This window comes from Cibotium barometz, chromosome 63 (assembly GCF_041138505.1).
Source record: "Cibotium barometz isolate CiBa-2024 chromosome 63, ASM4113850v1, whole genome shotgun sequence".
NCBI lineage: Eukaryota > Viridiplantae > Streptophyta > Polypodiopsida > Cyatheales > Cibotiaceae > Cibotium > Cibotium barometz.
In genome coordinates this window covers 17,160,659-17,179,060 of record NC_141108.1, presented here as the reverse complement: position 1 = coordinate 17,179,060, position 18,402 = coordinate 17,160,659, and the positions used below count along the sequence as shown (strand labels likewise).

The 18,402-nt window shown below is 45.9% G+C and overlaps 1 protein-coding gene across 2 annotated transcripts in view; it reads left to right on the top strand.

Annotated features, from left to right (window-relative positions):
• The first annotated feature begins 1,066 nt into the window (after window positions 1–1,066).
• LOC147603777 (pentatricopeptide repeat-containing protein At5g67570, chloroplastic-like) overlaps window positions 1,067–18,402 on the top strand; it is a 65,103-nt gene continuing 47,767 nt past the window's right edge. For both annotated transcript variants that reach the window (XM_086796411.1, XM_086796410.1), the window contains exon 1: window positions 1,067–2,531. In XM_086796411.1, the coding sequence (XP_086652537.1) occupies window positions 1,093–2,531 (1,439 nt within the window). In that variant the 5' untranslated portion in view covers window positions 1,067–1,092. The remainder of the gene's footprint in view (window positions 2,532–18,402) is intronic.

The following is an 18,402-nucleotide window of genomic DNA, read 5'->3' as shown; positions in this document are numbered from 1 at the left end:
TAATATATTATAATATAATGCTATATTATAATAATAATACATAAGCATAATAAGAAAATTAAAGAGATATATAATAAATATATATATTATAAATATGATAATTTAATATAAATATATATAAATAATATAATGTTATATATATATATATAATTAATAAATTAAAATATACAAAATAAAAAAACTAAAAATATTTATAGTAAGTATATAATAATATAGTATAACAATGATATATAAATCAATATACATATAGTAAACATATAATAATACTATTATATATAAACACATTCACACACATACGTACACTGTCACACATGTGTACGTATAAATCAATATACATATAGTAAACATATAATAATACTATTATATATAAACACATTCACACACATACGTACACTGTCACACATGTGCGTGTAGAGGGGGGTGTGTATGTGTGTGTGTGTGTGAGAGAGAGAGAGAGAGAGAGAGAGAGAGAGAGAGAGTATGCAAGATGGGTGTGAGAAAAGAGTGCATGTACACGTGTATGTGGGAGAGAGAGAGTTGTGTATATAATATAACAATGATATATGAATCAATATACATATAGTAAACTTATAATAATACTATTATATATAAACACATTCATAGACATACGTACGTGTACACAATCACACATGTGCGTGTGTAGGGGGTGTGTGTGTGAGAGAGAGAGAGAGAGAGAGAGAGAGTATGCGAGATGGGTGTGAGAACATAGAGTGCATGTACATGTGTATGTGTGAGAGAGAGTTGTGTCTGTGCACATGACAGACATAGAGAGAATACATGTAAGAGAGACACACACATATATGTGTCTATGTGAGAGTCACACATAGACACATTCACACACATGCATACACATGTGCACAAATATACATTAGTGTATACAAACACACACACACATACACCTACACACACTCACTCACACATGCTTGCACATACATACACATACATAGATGTAGTGGCACACTTGCATATGCACAGATATATGTACGCACATATCTATACAAGCAAAAACACCAATGTGTTCTAATTAAAAACCTACTGCCCAAGCATTCTAGTTAAATTTTAGGGACTAACATGCCAAAACAGGATTTTATTTTACTTTCGCCGAAAATTTCCAGGATCGAGCACTCCGGAATGCGCGGCTCCCTCTCATCCTTAGGCTGCGTTGGGCACACTCATCTTCAACAGCAAGTACTACTGCGAACCCACAAAGCCACTCCCCTGCATACCTCTACCCTCCGAGTGCACTGTAACAGCATTGCAGTTGAGGTCTCAAAGGCAGTCTTCAGACTGAAGAAGCAGGGCATCGAGCCGACCCCCAAAATCCTTCACCATGTCAAGAAGAAGGAGGCCTGGAAAGCTAAAAGAAGAGAGAGAAAAGAGAGAGAGAAAGCAGACAGGGTCACTGACCCTGTCTGGTATGCGTGGTCAGAAGAGGATGGGTTAGTGGAGAGGGGCAAACTTAGCATGGTAGAGGCAGAAGAAGATGTGGCTGATGAGTTCCTTTGCTTTGTGAGAGAACAACGACCTGCAAGAAGGATTGTTGTTAATGGTGCTACCGTGGAAGCTTCTACAATGGTCAAGCAGAAAGTAGCGACAGTAAGAAAATCAAGGAGCATGAGGGAAATTGAGAGAAGAAGTCTGCGGGCACGAAGTTTATGTGATCATAGGGCTGCAAAGCTTGAGATGGAGGATTGGGGTACTGGTCAGAGGGAGGGTTTACATGAGTCTGCAGGGAATAAGACTATTTTTAGAGAGGCCTTAAATGAACAAGGGTTTGGAGAGAATCCAAACCCCAAAGATCAGGATTTCAGTGTGGTTACAGCTGGCAGTAATAACGGTGCAAGCCCTTATACCCTCGAAGAGCGCAAATGTGGACTAGAAGCTGGTGTAAACAGTAAGATAGAAGGACCTCATACCCTAAAAAAACATGACCTTAGGCATGGTACAGTCGGCTATACTGAGGGATCAATCCCTTCTCTCTCTGAAAAGGGAGAATTCCGACAAGATACAGATAGTAGTCTTCACAAGGAAACCACTCAGCTAGATCACGTCTGCAGTTCTGCAAATGACATGTTCTCACATGCACCCACCCCTCCAAATGACATGTTTCCACATGCACCCACCCCAAGTTCTGACGCTGTATTCCAGCAACACTCCCAACACACAGTCAGTAATATCATCAAGTATCCGCTTGCAAGTGAGCAGCTCTGCACTTCTCTAAAGGAAATCCATACAGCAAGAATAGAGAAGTTTTTGGACGACGAAATCCAGGAGGTGCCAAAAGGGCCGGAGGTGTGGACGAAAGGAGTAGGCATTGTGAAAAGCAAGAAGCCACCATTTTCAAAGGAATTCAAAGAAATGATTCTTTCTCGAAGGAAGGGTGATTGGAAGGCGCTGTATGATTCTGCAGAAGAAGATGTGGATACAGAAGGGGATGCTTACTTACCATTTCAATTTGATGGGCGGGCAGCTCTTTCAGAAGATAAGAAAATCCAGAAGTTAGCAGCCAGGTACTGACAGCAACTTTCTACTCTATGTAGTTTATGAGATGATTTTTTTTGGTGCACATACCCGGACAGCTATGTTCACATACCTTTAAATAATCTTAGAATTTTTAATAACGCAACTAAGATACACATTTTTTAATGATTCTTTCTTCAAGCTGTAATCATGTGTTGCATTAATTTTTTACCTCCTATTTGGGTGTGTCACGACCCCCCTCCGATGCATGTAGAGGATAAGAGCTATACTTACACAAAGATCAGAGGCAGTGTCAGCCTTGCAAAGGACGGAAGGATGGCCATAAACTGAACAATGGTTTTCATGTCAAGGGCGTATCCTTAAATGAATCAGTATCAGCCATAGGGGTTGGAGCAGGAGAAAAAAAGGAGCCAAGAGGCAGACTGGATAAGATTATTTCAACCTATGCAATTTATCTTGCACTTCCCCTATAGTTATCATGTAGAATGGGCAAGATACAGGTGTCAGTCAGGATTTGGCCAGCACGGAGCCTGTCTTCTCCTTACCAACCTAGCATTTATTGCTAGCTGCAGCGGCCAAGTCCTGATTGAGCTGTTTGACTCCAGGGGCCTTCTTTCAGTCGGCAGATCAACACTTCCAGTTGTTCCTTAATAGTTATGGCGGCAAGATGCCACTGAGCTTTTGCCGTGCATTTGGAGCGCAGATCAACTGTCACAAGTCGTGTGGTTTTTGGTTTGGCTCATCACCCGCCCTGACTTGGCATCTAGTTGAGGCTTTTCAGTGGATCCCGAGTGGCACTCTAATTCGCTATCTTGGATGCCAAGTGGGCAGCGATATCTCCTTGGAGCAGCAGATCCTGCATCGTGGCTGCATGATCACTCTCCAGGCCACCTTGGCACGGGCACCCGTCACTACCATCCCACAAAAAGTTGCGGATCAACAGGCCGAGCATGAGGTGGTGTACCACATGGTGGTGAGAAGAACTTGGTTCGCCATCACAATCTGGCTAGCTAGGGAAAGCATGGTTGAACTCCAGTACAACAGCTTCATCCGAATGCTTAGAAGAAGAGGGGCTGGCACCTGGGCATCATTGACCCCTCCATTCAGAGCCGGGCCCTTTTGGGCAAGTTGATAGTTCGTGGCCTTCTTTCGGGCGGCGAACCTTGGAAGGACTTCCTCCTACCTAGAATCTCCGCCCCACCCCGATTTTGGGAGCCCCTTGTTCCCAGAGTACGAGACGGATCTTCACGGAGATGCGGGCTCATGGCTTTAGCGCTACATTTGAGGACAAATTTGCAGCCAGTCTCTTGCATGCTTGGGATCATCTCAAGCCGGCCCTTCAGCAATCTGCTCGTGTTGCATTTGAGGAGTGTCTCCGACAGCCTTTGATCTGGAAACCCCTGGTCCGTTTGCCTAGTGGTCACAAGCTGGGGGCTCATTCGCATGTATTGTGGGGAGCTTTGAGAATCGTTCCCTCTAGGTCACTTGGAGATTGGATTACCCCCAGAGACCTAGGAGAGGAGCCTCATTGGTATCCGGGATAGGGACAGACTTAGCCTCGTCGACATCAACTCTTCCATCCCTCCGGAGTGGCTGGCCCCAATCATGGACCCTCCCTTCGCAGTGGTTGGGAGTGTTCACCAGGCATGACATACCTTTTGGCAGTCCATGGCACGGATGAGAGCTCCAGCTTACTCACCTTCTCTATTGGACCCCATGGCAAACTTGAGAGAGCAGAGTCTCCTATGGAGGATTTCAGGGGATGCACCTTGCAAAGGGTGAGGGTGATTGGTTTCCATGCGCATGAGTGGCACATAGACCCTCCACTGGGCAAGTTGGCCAGAGAGATTTTGGTGTTTGTGGATTTGGGAGGGCCGTCCTCTCATGCGCCTCTAGTGGGACTCGAAGGAATGGACATGGCATGATCCAAATGACAGGGAGGAGACTCTTGGTACCCCCTTTTTTACCTACACCAAAGCCGTCAGATTTAGATGCCAAAGGTTGAGGGCGCTCTAGTAGCAGCAGGACACTGGTAATCTCAAGGCCTCCCTCCTTAGTTTGTCTCATATTTCTGGAAGAGGTTGTGGGATAGCTTTCGGCGGCGAAAGATCACTCTCTTTCTGTGGTAGCCGGCACAATAGAGCCTGGCAGTTGGTGAAGACCCAACAGGTTTGGTAGAAGATTCTCCGCATCTTCACTATGGACCAGGCCCCCTCCCGTACGGTTATGTGGGGCATTGAGGCCGAGGCCATCATGTCATATGAGGAGGAGGGTGGGTTACTAGCCCTTTGTTGGGTATTTCGGAGTCTCGTGTCCACCTCGTATACCTGTTAGTATGTGTGTATCCATCTACTTGTGGTCGTATAGGTGTGAACACCCCGTGTTTGTGTAAGTGTGCCTATATGTGTGTGAACACCCTCTTATCTGGATAAGATAAGTATGTGCCATGTGTCATGTCCCTCATATGGGAGTGTGATTTGTGTGAGTCAAAAGATAAGGTTTGCAACCTATAAAAGCATGCACTTGGTGTACTTCAAATGATATCAAGCAATACAGTACTCCTTGAGTCTTGCAAACATTTGAGCATTGTAGCGTTGTTTTCCTCTCTCTCTCTCTCTCTCTCTCCAAACTCCAACATGGAGCTCTATCCTCTCCTTAGTCTAGTCGTGGCTAGCCTTCGTAGCTCTTACCCTTCAGTGGTATCAGAGGCCGTTCTTAGCCTGGACCTCGCGCACGTTGTCTCCGCCTGCGCCACCCATTCTTGTCACCCGCTTGGCGGACCCCATGATAGGATGCCGGCTGGGCTGGGTTGAGCTGAGGTGAGCTAAGCTCTACCACTTACCGGTCGGGCGGCCCGGGGCGATTTCTGCAGGTGGTGCTTGGCCCTCTTTCGCCTTGCCGGGTCGACCCCAGATTTCACCTCGCCCGTGGCGATTTTCTTCCTCGCTAGCTTCGACTTGGAATTGTTGCCTTGTATCGCCTTCGCCTTCGCTTCCCAACTGGCAGTTTCCCTTGGTCGCCATTTTACTTCCTAACTACCTGCTTCGCCTCGTTTGTTTCGCTGCACCTGTCACTGCCGCTTCCCGACTGGCTACTCTGGTTTGGCAATTTTCCATCTTCAACCTGCCATCGCCCATTGCTTGCCCCATCGTGGCTGCCGAACTGCTATCCGGTAGTTTCGCATCGTCGACCTGCAGTGCTCCCGTTGGTTGTCTTGGTTCCGCTGTGACTGTCTTGCTCCTCTCCCGCCGGCGCCTACCTGCATTTCACACCCACTGCACCCTCCTCACACGTGATGGCCATCTCTGCACTAGCTACTCTATTTTTTGCAAGCTCCTCCTCTGTTTACTTGTCACGTGCATCCCGCACTTGGATGCCACGTAGACATATCTGAACAAGAAGGTGCAGGACCTGGAGTGGAAACTGGTCCCATGTGAGCCCAATCTAGGACGAGTCAGCCAGGGTTCCACTCTACGCGTTCGAGGTCAGGTGTGCATTGTCTTGCACATGAAGTAGTGCTAGTCTGTACTATTAGTCTCCCTCTAGAATGATGTCAGATAACCTGTGTGTTTGGTTTGCAACCGAATGCCGGGCATTTGTAGGAATTGCATGTAGTTTGCATGTAGGACGGGGAGAAGGGGACGTTGTCTCCGCCTTGTGCCACCCCAAGGGGCCCACAAGGTCCCTATGTGTTGCCCACCAGCCCTACAATGGGCTGGGCAGGCTGTTGGCTAGACCAAGAGGGCTTGGTGATACAGCCGACATGCTCTAGGGCCTTGCCCAGCCGGTCGGCCAGCACACACAGCTTGCGCAGGGCTGCCCACCAGCCCAGCCTTTTGCGTAAGCTGGCCAGGCCATTGTAAAATCACAACACAAATAGGTATTTATTTGCATTTGTCCAAGTCATGGAGTAAAAACATGAACAGGCTGACTTGCTCATAAAAAGGGTATACATATCCAGGTCAGAATTCAGTCACTCAGCATCTCATTATTCACAAGTGCTGGTGCGTTCCAAGGGCCAGGACAGTCAAGCTGAAGTGCTCCAACCAAGGTGAAAAGTGCAGGTCGAGCCAATCTTTATTTTCAGATTTACATCATTCTAATAAAGCAAATACACCATCCATGGTGGGGGCCCTACAGAGGGTATTTGGGACCCAATATTGGGTCCTCTTCTCCCTCTCTCTCTCTCTCTCTCTCTCTCTCTCATTTCTGCACATTTTCTCTTATGTTGTGCGTTATATTCTTCGTGAATGATTGTCGAATGAAGTTATCGAATCTTCCACCAAGCTTCCGCATGTTACATTGGTATCAGAGTCTTCTTCAAGTGTGAAGATTCAGCCAGAAAGCCTGAAAAAAAGCAAGATTTTTTTCTCTCGCTTGTGTGATTGGTTTCTAGACTCCGGCAGACCACCCCGTTCGGTGTGACTCCTGGATGGTTGGTTTTCAGCCTTCGGAAGTCTCTGGAAGTCTCCCACACACAGTGGATGGTCAGATTGGGCTTCGGAAAGGAAGTGCTTTTTCTTGCCATGGGGCGCTATTACGAAGAGAGAGAAAATGACGAACTTTGGAACAAAGTGCACCAGGCAGTCTGAAACCGGTCTCTGGTAGAAACCAAAGTGCGGTAGACTAGCAGTCACCCTTCCTCTTGTAGTCCAGATATAAAAACAAATTTAATTGGAGCTAGAGTGCCCCAAAACTGTAATGAGAACGACACCTGTTGGCCCCAAAGCTTGGCGCCCCTTTCGGTATTTCTTTATTCAAATTCAAAATGATGTAAAGCTGAGTACAACAAAACCAGCCAGGAGAATACACCTGTATGTCCAATCTGGCAGCCCACAAGACCTCTTAGCACTGAGGATTCACACACAGATCTGTGTCCCACAAAAGCAACACTCTGTGTTTCCCTCTGAACAGCCAAGACCATTCAGCAGGGCAACCTTGAGCACACATCTGGCATATCCCAAGTACATTGTTGCACAATTCAGCATAAACATACATCCACTGTCCAATCTCTGTTTCCACCCTTTCAATCTGCCATACCCCTCCTCTCACAAGGGGCTAGATAGCACAATTCTGCAGCAGACATAAGCCAATGGAAAGAAAGAATGATGGACAAGTTCAGAGCTTACCAAATCAGCACGTGGTTCTGCACTCGTGAGGCCAATCATACCAGTCTGTACTTGACAACGACTGTCTGTACTCTTTCCCCTGCAACCACTTGACTGTTGCACCAAATAAACTCTGATAAAATCCCACGTGCAGCTGGAGATGAGCCGTCCTACTGTTCAGAACTGACAGGTCGGTACTTGCTTGTACTTGTTCGTCAGGACAGTAGAGTCTGACTGTACCTATCCGTATAGAACTGTACGGAATGTACCTGCTGACTGGACTCTGTTCGCTTGTGCCGCCTGAACCAGAAGATATCCAGCTGACTGTACCTGCTGTCGTACAGCAGCGCCTGCAACCACGATTGTACCAGCTGTCCGTACACCTGTACCTGCAGCACAGTCGTCGTCAGAACCTGCAGCATAGCCTGTACCTGCTCTCAACCTTTGTCAGCACCGCCTGTACCTGTAGCAGCCGTACCTTGTACTTGTAGCACAGCCAACTGTACGGGCAGGCTACACGTGGACTGTACGGCCTGACTGTACGAGCACTTCTGTAAGCAGTCAAAAACACAGATCAGCCAGTCGATTTTGCTTCTCTTCTCTTCCACGCATGAGAACTTGCACGACTCCCCAAAAGCAAGAGAGAGAGAGATGAGAGAGACGTGTAACTCCAAAAGTGGAGTGGCCTCTCTCCAAAATTATCCTAGGCCCCCAACTTTAATAATTATTAAAGTTTCGTAGGGGCCACTAAGGCCTAGGGGCCACCCCAAGGTTAGAACATTAAAAATGTTAATGTTCTTGGTGTCCCTTCACACCTGGAGATGTCCACACATCATTCTCTTTGTCCGAGCACCCCAAATGTGAATCATTTAATATTTTTGCTCAGCAACCACCATGCCCACACTTGTGCTGTTCCATTTTCACAGGGTCATGACGTACCCCCCTCTTGAAAAATGGCAAGCGTCCTCGATTGCATTCTGGTGATACAGCAAAATATCCAAAGTGAAATATACAATATGGCAAGATGAGCGTCCCAATCTCTCTAAGCCATGCACATGTAACATCATTCACTGCAAACCAATGGCGTAGTAGTAGTCCAAGTTGTATACCACTGTGAACCATACACAACCACAATATCCAATGTGACTAGTACACATATATCATAGAAGTCCCATAAACAGATGTACTGTCAGCCATCAATACCTTCGGGTGAGACAAAAACTGCACCAAGCGACCTCTAGATGTCATCTGAGCCTGTCTGTATCAAGGGAGTGGAGGTGCTACCCCCCTCTTGAGCATCAGGCAATGCTCCAGACCCATGCTCTGCTGAACCTGAATGAGCCAAAACAAGAGTCGGCTCTAACTCAAAGGCATCGAGATAAAGCCTCAAAACCTGAGGTGAATCTGTTAAGTCACCTTCCTCCATCCACTTCGCATCCATCGGTGAATAGTTCTTGAACTTCACAAGATAGCGACGGGAAACTTTACCTCGTACCTTTCTTTCCTTATGTGCCAGTATCTGCTCTGGAATAAGAACCTCATCAAGTTTCTCAACTTCCGGCTGAGCCTCATTTGATACATCCTCAGGCACATCCCCATGGAAAGGTCTAAGGAGACTCACGTGAAATGCATTGTGAATCCTCCAGTGATCTGGTAGCTTCAAACGGTAGGCCACCTTACCAATCTTTTCCAATACCTGAAAAGGCCCATAATAACGCATGCTCAACTTAGGGAATAAGCGCTCTTTACCCTTCATCTTCTTGAGTCTAGCCTTTTCAAATCGCAAAAGAACCCAATCACCCAATGCAAACTCTAATGCACGTCTGTGACGGTCTGCCGCTTTCTTTTGCTTCTGCTTAGTTTTGTGGAGTGCCAACTTAACTCTCCGATAAGCTTCATCCCTGCTCACCACATACTGATCAGCCTCAAAGATCTTATCCTTTGTATGCAAAATGGGTGGTACCTTCTTCCCTCCTTCCACAATCTCAAAAGGCGCCTTGCCCGTCGAGGTATGGACAGTGTTATTATATGCAAACTCCACCAAAGGAAGATACTTTTCCCATTGTTGCTTGTGCTCTGACACATAACACTTAAGAAGATTAACACTGTAGAGTTAGCCTGTTCCGATTGACCATGTGTTTGTGGATGAAATGATGATGAAAACTTGAGAGTTGTACCCATGTTGTCAAACAACCCTCTCTAGAACAAACTCGTCATCCGTGGATCACTCACTAATGATAGACGTAGGCAAGCCATGATACTTGAAGATGTTCGCCATGAACAACTTCACCATATGATCCACTTTGATCATCTTACGCACGGGAATGAAATGAGCTTGCTTACTGAACCTGCATATGATAGTCCAAATGCCATCATTGCCCGTTTGTGTCCGTGGAAGATCAAATATAAAATCCATGGCAATGCTCTCCCAAGGTCTATCTGGAATAGGTAAAGGCTGTAATAACCCTGGTGTCTTTTGACGATCAAACTTTACCTTCTGACATATGATACATTGCCTAACAAAGGCATCAATATCTCTTCTCAAGGTTGGCCAATAAAAGAAAGTCTCCACTGCTTTTACCGTGGCGTCAATACCCCTATGACCTGCATACGGTGGAGCATGACTTTCAATCATAACCTTGAGTCGCAATGGCCTGGTAACACACAGTCTGCCATGCATCAATAAAAATCCATCTTTGAGAGTATAGTGCTCATGCCGCATAGAGCCGCCTTTCCGAAGGAGGCGACACACAGATCTTCGACATCACTTGCTCTTGTTCATGCAGACTTATGTCGTCCTATGAGTACCTTGTCCTTGAGTAAGGCGTTGTACATGCTCGTGATGGTGGATGACTTCTCTAGATATACTTGGGTCTTCTTTTTGAAGTCCAAGGATGAGGCTTTTCAGCACTTTTGTGATTTGAGGGTTGAGGTGGAAAAAGAGACCGGTTCCTCGGTCAAGGCTCTCAGGACCGGGTGAGTTTACATCCTAGGAGTTTCAGCAATATTGCAAGGCTCATGGCATTCGGAGAAAGCTTACTACAGCACATACTCCATCACAGAATGGAGTTGCAGAGAGGAAGAATAGGACCATTATGGAGATGGCCCGTGCTCGACGTTTCTGGGTTGAGGCTTCTACTTATGTCTACATTCAGAACAGGTCTCCTACTGCTGCTCTTCCAGATAAAACTCCATATGAGGCTTTTCATGGTGAGAAGCCCTGTGTTGTTCATTTCTGGGTATTTGGTTGTTTGGTGTATGTACATGTGTCTAAGGAGCATCGCTTCAAGTTGGACTCGAAGTCTCAGCGTATGATTTTTCTCGGATACAGTACTGTGTCCAAGGCATATCATCTATATGATCAGCAGGCCGGCAAAGTTGTTGTGAGCCGTGATGTAAGGCTTGACGAGACTCCTACATCTTCAGAGGGGGGTGGTGAGCTTCCTCCTTCTCCGCCTCCTCTTCCTCCTCCTCCTCCCTTTGCTTCTGTTACACCTCCAGTTATGGATTCTCAGTTAGATGCTGATGACCTTGTGAAACCGGCCTTCAGAAATCTGACGGGCGATGGAACAGACACTCGCATGCAAAACACTTCATCACCCATGGGATCCTGAAAAAGGAAAACAAACAGGGGAGCTAGAATGCTCTTGCAAATGACACCGATTGGCCCCAAAACGCAGTGGCGCCCCTTGCGGTATTTCTTTACTTGATCAAATATGAATACAAAGTACAACTTGTCGAATCCTTTACCAATAGGATCCCTTTCAGCTTTTCACCCAGGACTTTCCCAATAAAAACTCTCGCAAATACAGTAAAGCATTCCATAGAGAAGCCACACCTGAACAACACCTCCCTGCTTGAAAAGGTCTTCTCCATCTCAACAAAAGGTAACCATGTATCCCACAACCCTTTCCCAAACAGCAGTAGGGCTGTACCAAACCACATGTCCTTCCTATAGTCACAGCTTGCATGTAACCTCGAGAAAACTAGAACCTGTTCACATGAATCCAGAGACATGCTTTCCACACGAAACCAAAGACCTGCATCCGACAAACCAAAGACCTATATCCCATAAACCATTGGCCTGTTTCCTCGATACCAAAGTCCTCTTTCTTCTCGAAAGACCAATGTCATGTTTCCATGAGAGATAAATCCACATATGCACCATCCAATCTCGGTGCTAAAAACCAAGGTTGTTCTCCATAGTACCAAGCGAGAGAAAAATAGAGAGCCTGTAAGCAAATCCCTGAACACATATAAGTTCATCACGAAGAGAAATCACACCATCTCTCCCATGAACATCGTCCTGTGTATCTGTAGCTTGTTCTCTTGTTTCAGAGTCTCTTATGCTTCCATGGCACGCAGAAGAGAAAACACGCAAGGCCCTTAAGATGAGAGAGAGAGGGAGAGAGAAATAATCATCTTCAAGTCTCCACCTTGCACCCAACATCAAGCGCATGGTCCTCCTCACACCCACGATCAGTTCTGCAGCTCTGTAGTTCTGTGCAATCTGTAGCCACTTGTAGCCCAGGCCTTGCCCTGTTCGCCGTCCAGAGCTTCCTACAGTTCAGCACCTCAGCAGCCCGCCACAACCTTCCTGTAGTTCTGCCGTGCGCCTCCTGCAGCCAGCCCGCATATATCTAAGCAAAAGAGAGAAAGCATGCTCAGTACAGCACCGCCTCCTTGCAAGAGAGAGAGAAAGACAAGGTGGTTCAGTTCGCTGGTCTATTGCAGAGTGGAAAAGTCCTGTATGTGCTGCTGCCCGACTCTTAGCAAGAGAGAAAAACACGTGTTGCTGCCCGTCTTCCCATGAGCTAAAAGCAGTCCTGCAGCCCAGCCCACGTGCTGTCCTGCAGCTGCCAACTTTCCCCTGCAGTCGTGCGCAGCTTTCTCACCCCCTTCCAATTGAGAGAGCGAACAGGCGCATTCCAACCCCGCCTCCTACTCAGCTGTGCGCTGCCTGCAACCTTGCGCTTTCCTGCAGCCCGCCAATCGCCAAAGAAACACCACACGTGTAACTGAAACACTGCCCGCCAACATGGCCATAGAATAGCAGGCGACAACATGCCCACGTGCACACGCTCCTACAAGCGCACACCCACACGTAACTGGTCGCACACATGCGTGGGAGGAAACCATGTCCAAGGAGAATTGCCACACGACTCCACGCTTCGGAATCCGCCACCCTTCCCTTTATAAAGAGTCGCCTCCACTTGCTTTTTTTCTCCAAAAACTAAAAGCAATAGCAAAAATGCATGCCTTCAAATAATATTATGATTTTTATCATCAAAGGTTTTAAAAACCTTATAATCTCAAAATCCCTTTTGTCCCCTTTCACACTTGGGCTGGCCACACTTATGAGTTTCCTTTTCACATTCAACTGATGCCTGTCCACACTGTGCGTCCCGTGCCCGTGCCCACCTGCTTGTTGTCTAGAGGGAAAAACACAGGGTCGTAACATACCCCCCTCTTGAAAAATAGCAAGCGTCCTCGATTGCACTCAATAACACAGTAAGCATCCAAAAGATTCCTTATATGACCAAAACAATGCCCCTCCACAGTGCATCTGGGTAATGAAACAATCAGCTTGAACAATAAGGCCACACCGTCACATCGAAGTGACAAACAACTCTTGCTTGTTCCTTCAGAACCTGCAGCAAAAGTCTAAAACCAAGTGGAAACACGTAACCTGTGTTAGCAAAAAACAAAACCATGTATCATTCTACATATGACAAACATATGCATGACACATATATGCATTCGCAAACAATATGCTCCTCAAGATGCTCTACGCACTCCACAATAACAGTCTAAGGGTTGCTCGGAAGCCTTACACCCATGAATATCCCGCAGGACCCACGACTGATGGTACAACATGAGCATATGAAAGCACTCCATGCATCTAAACTATACATCCACGAAGTACTTCTCACATATGTCCCTCTTGATGCTTTACACACTCTACACATGGCCATCCCGCAAGAGCCACATTCAGTGATACACCATGAACATGGTAAAGTACCTGATGTATCATATCAACATACATGCATCTCATCCTGACACATCCAGAGTATTACCTATGTATCCCCAAGGGTACCAGAATCCAATGGCACCATAATACCATAATACCTCGGAAAGTGTATAAATACATGCACAAATAGAGTTCAATCCATATATGAACCAAACCAACTCTAGGATTGCTCGCAAAACTTATGCTCTTCATAGAGTCTCGAAGCTCAGGTTGCTGCAGCCTTTGAGCTCAACCAAACCATGCCATTCCAAAGGAGACCAACTCCACAAATAGCATCATCTCAATATCCAATTGACCGATCCTGTTGGTCAAGAACAGCCAGAACGATATGACAAAGATCAATGTCCCAATCTTCCTCAGTCATACCTTAGTTCCAAAGGCAAAAACCATTCATAGTTGAGTTATAGTTCATGGTGCGGCCGATTGTGAACCATACCCAACTTTACCATCTCATGTGACTAGTACACAATATCATAGAAGTCCCATAAGCAGATGTACTGTCAGCCTCAGTACCTTCGGGTGAATACAAAGATGTCACCAAGCGACTTCTAGATGAAAACTGAGCTTGTCTGTAACAAGGGAGCGGAGGTGCTACCCTCCTCTTGAGCATCAGGCAATGCTCCAGACCCATGCTCTGTTGAACCTGAATGAGCCGTCGCAAGAGTCGGCTCCAACTCAAAAGCATCAAGATAAAGCTGCAATACCTTAGGTGAATCTGCTAAGTCACCCTCCTCCATCCACTTCGCATCCATCAGTGAATAGTTCTTTAAACTTCACAAGATAGCGACGGGAAACTTTACCTTGTACCTTTCTTTCCTTGTGTGCCAGTATCTGCTCGGGAATAAGAACCTCATCAAGTTCCTCTGCTTCCAACTGAGCCTCACCTGATACATCCACCACAGGCACCCAAAACTTGCTTGCACTCCACCCAAGTGGTAAGCACAAGTCCCAATGAAGCATAGTAGATCCCCACTGCTAAACATAGAAAGAAGCTGCCTTCCGAACCCATGAAGTCTTTGTGAAGATACCACTGGTGACAAAGTGTCGAAAACCATAGCCTTTAACCCATGTGTTGCACCATAACGCTTCAACTGCTTCTTGTTCCTGGCTGACTACTTCTTGTCCTTGGTGTCTTTTCTCCTGAGCTTCGTCTTTAGCTTTTGCTCTTCACCTCATATAGGCAAAGACATACAATCCTGCACTGTCTCCTGCACTTCCTTTCCAGTTTCCACATGTTGAAGCTTTTGATGTGACAACCACGGGCTCGCCCACTTGAGAAAGTTGACGATATCTCGACGATGGAACCATGAAACCGGCATTCAGAAATCTGACGGGCGGTGGAACAAACTCTCGCACGCAAAACACTTCATCACCCATGGGATCCTGAAAAAGGCAACATGCAGACACCTTACAAAAATTGGTTGGCCTAGAAGCATACTCCTCAATCATCAACCTTCTTTACATAGGGAATCCTGTTGGCAACCTTTACATTCATTTTCAACAATAGTAGATTATCATGTACAAACTGTTTCTTCAATGATGATCGGGACATGGAAAATCAAATTAGTAAACACGAATTGCAAAATCCAGAAAAAAAAAAAACAAAGACAGAAAATGAGTGATATATAGAGAAGGCCTACAGTGTAAGGCATTGAGTCAGAATGAGCCAGAAGTTATAGCTAATACAAGCCAGATTAGAGGCAGGCACACTTGAATGGCATACAGGGCCAGAGTTACCAAATGAAACAACTCAAACACCTGCTGTTTTTCTAGGCTTTGCTGTGATTCGTCTCTGCCCTAAGTCAATTGTCTTCGAATTTCGCTTTCCTTTCAAAACAGCTTCTCCATCCCAGATTGTAGGGCTCTCCTGTTTTCTTGTTGTAACCTTGATTTTCTTATCCTTGAGAAAATCATCACCAACTTTCTTTGAATGAACTATGAGAGCACTAACTGCTGCAGACCTGTCTCTCTCCCAGTCTTGTGGACTCCTGCAGTCAGCATCCTTAGACACACATTCATCAACACCATCTGAACCATCAAAATCATCAGGAAACAGGCATTCATCATCAGAACTTGTTACCATATTATAGTAGTGATGTGTGTGAACACACTTAGGACCGCCGGGGCACTTTTTCCCTCACTAGGAGGTTTTTTCCCCCGTGCATTGTATATACGCCCATTATCTTCTAGGGCTTGTTATCTTTCATTTTTGGCACTCATAATACACTACTGTGTTGTGCTCAAGCTTCCTCATCTTCTTGAAGTTGTGTGTGCATTCCTGCAACCCTAATTCCAACAATTGGTATCAGAGCAGGCTTCCTCCTCCCGGGCAGCATCACCGGCACCTGCCGCTTCATCTCCTCCGATTGCAACGAGGTTTCACGAGCGTCTGCAGGTTAGTATATGCCGTGGGAGAGCCCTTAGGGCTTGGTCATTTCAGAATTTTGATCTGAAGTCATTTCGCCCTCCGTTTTTGCATTCCAAGTACTGCGCAGGCAAAATCGTCCTACTGTGCAGATTTTCTGTCAAGATTGAAATCTGCAGGACAGGTGCCCATTCGTCTGTTTTGGGCTGTGCTACATAGCACAGGTCGATTTTATACAGGTTTTCCTCTTGCAGACAGCATTTACATCTAGTAGTACAGTCATTGGCCATGGCTGACAACAATGATGTATTCCGCATGTTGGCTGCTGAGGATAAGTTGGATGGCACCAACTATCCATTGTGGGCATATATGATGCGACATGTATTGGTAGCAAAGGGGTTATGGAACATTGTGCAGGGTATTGATGCACGTCCTATTGTGGCTGGGAATGCTGCAAACACATCAGAAACAGGTACTGTTGATGATGGTGCAGGCACAAGTGCTGTAGCAGCTGTTCGAGAACCACCACTTTCAGCAGAGCAGATTCGTTGGGATGGTAGAGATGCGCAGGCTCATGCCTTGATTGCGCTGTCTGTCAAACGTACCATTATCCCACATATTCGCTCCTGCAGGACTTCTAAGGATGCTTGGGATGTACTTGCCACATTGTATCAGGCAAGAAATGAGGCTCGTGTTGCTTACCTCCGAAAACAGTTGGAGAGTGAGCATATGAACGAAGGTGATTCTATGGATAGCTTTTTGACAAAGATCAAGGATTTCAAAGAGCAGCTCATTTCTGCAGATGAAATCCTGTCAGACAGTTCACTTGTGCAGACTGTTTTGAATGGTCTACCAGATTCTTATCAGGGTTTTGCTTCCACTCTTCGCTTGATGATGAAAGGCAATCCCAATGCCTTATCATTTGAGGAGTTAGTTTCTGTTTTGCTGCAAGAAGACCAGTCAAGGCAAAACAGGAATATTATGCGTGTCGCAGATCAAGCTTTCGTTGCTAGTCAGAGAAGCGGGAAAGGTAAAGCTGGCTTTTCTTCTAGTAAGCAGAAATCTGCAAATGCTGCGCAACCAAAGAAGGAAGACAAAGATGAGAAGAAGGGTGACAAACAGAAGACATTTTGCAAGTACTGTAAGGGAAATGATCATGTCATCAAAGCGTGTCCTAAGCTGGCTGCGAAAGAGGCTAAGAAGAAAGAGGCTGGTATGGCTGTTGTTGTAGATGCCTCTCCTTCTAACAATGAATCTGCTAATGTTGTGCTAGATACAGAATGGGCATTCAATGCGCAGTGCAGTTATGACCCATCTTTGCATGACACATGTATGTCTGCAGTAGATTCAGATGTATGGTACTTTGACAGTGGTGCCACTAAGCATATCACCTCGCAGCGCAGTTTATTCACTTTCCTTGAGTCTGCTCCCACAGGGAATACTGTCACTTGTGCCAATAACTCCTCTTATCCCGTTGAAGGAGTTGGACAGATTGTGCTGAATGTTGCAAATGGCAACACCTTTACACTTTTTGATGCATTGTATGTGCCAGGGATCAAAAAGAATCTGCTGTCAGTCTCCGCATTTGCCAAAACAGGTTTGGTTGTAAAATTTGTGGATGACAGATGTACTGTTCATGATCTCTCTTGTGGTGACATCATTGTAGCATCTGGTTCACTATGTCGAGGGCTGTATAAGCTCAATATGGATGGCAAATGTGTAGAGGATTCAGCATGTGCTATTATGGATACGCAGGCTATTTCAAATGCAAAACTGTGGCATGCACGTTTTGGTCATCTGAATTTTGCAAGTTTGCTGCGCCTGCAGAAATCTGAAATGGTGTCTTCTTTGCCTAAGCTTGAGGCACCTGTCAAGCATGTTTGTGAGGGCTGCATATTGGGTAAAATGCAGCGTGCTTCCTTTCCCAAAGATGGATCAGTGAGAGCTGAACGCAGATTGCAGCTTGTTCACAGTGATGTTTGTGGTCCCATGCAAACTCCATCATTTGGAAACTACCTTTACTTCGTGACTTTCATTGATGATTTTACCAGGCATGCATGGGTATATCCTTTGAAGGCAAAGTCCGAAGTGTTTTTGTGCTTCAAACAGTTTTTGGTTATGGCTGAAAATGTGTCAGAAAGTAAGATGGGCACCCTCCGTTCAGATCGAGGGGGGGAGTATATGTCTTCAGAATTTAATGCATTTCTGGCTGAGCGTGGGATAAAACACCAATGTACAGTGCCGTATACACCACAGCAAAATGGTGTGGCTGAGAGAAAAAACAGGTCTCTCATGGAAATGGCAAGATGTATGGTTAAGAGTCAAAGTCTACCACATGGTTTTTGGCTTGAGGCTGTCATGTGTGCCACTTATGTACTAAACAGGTGTCCCACCAA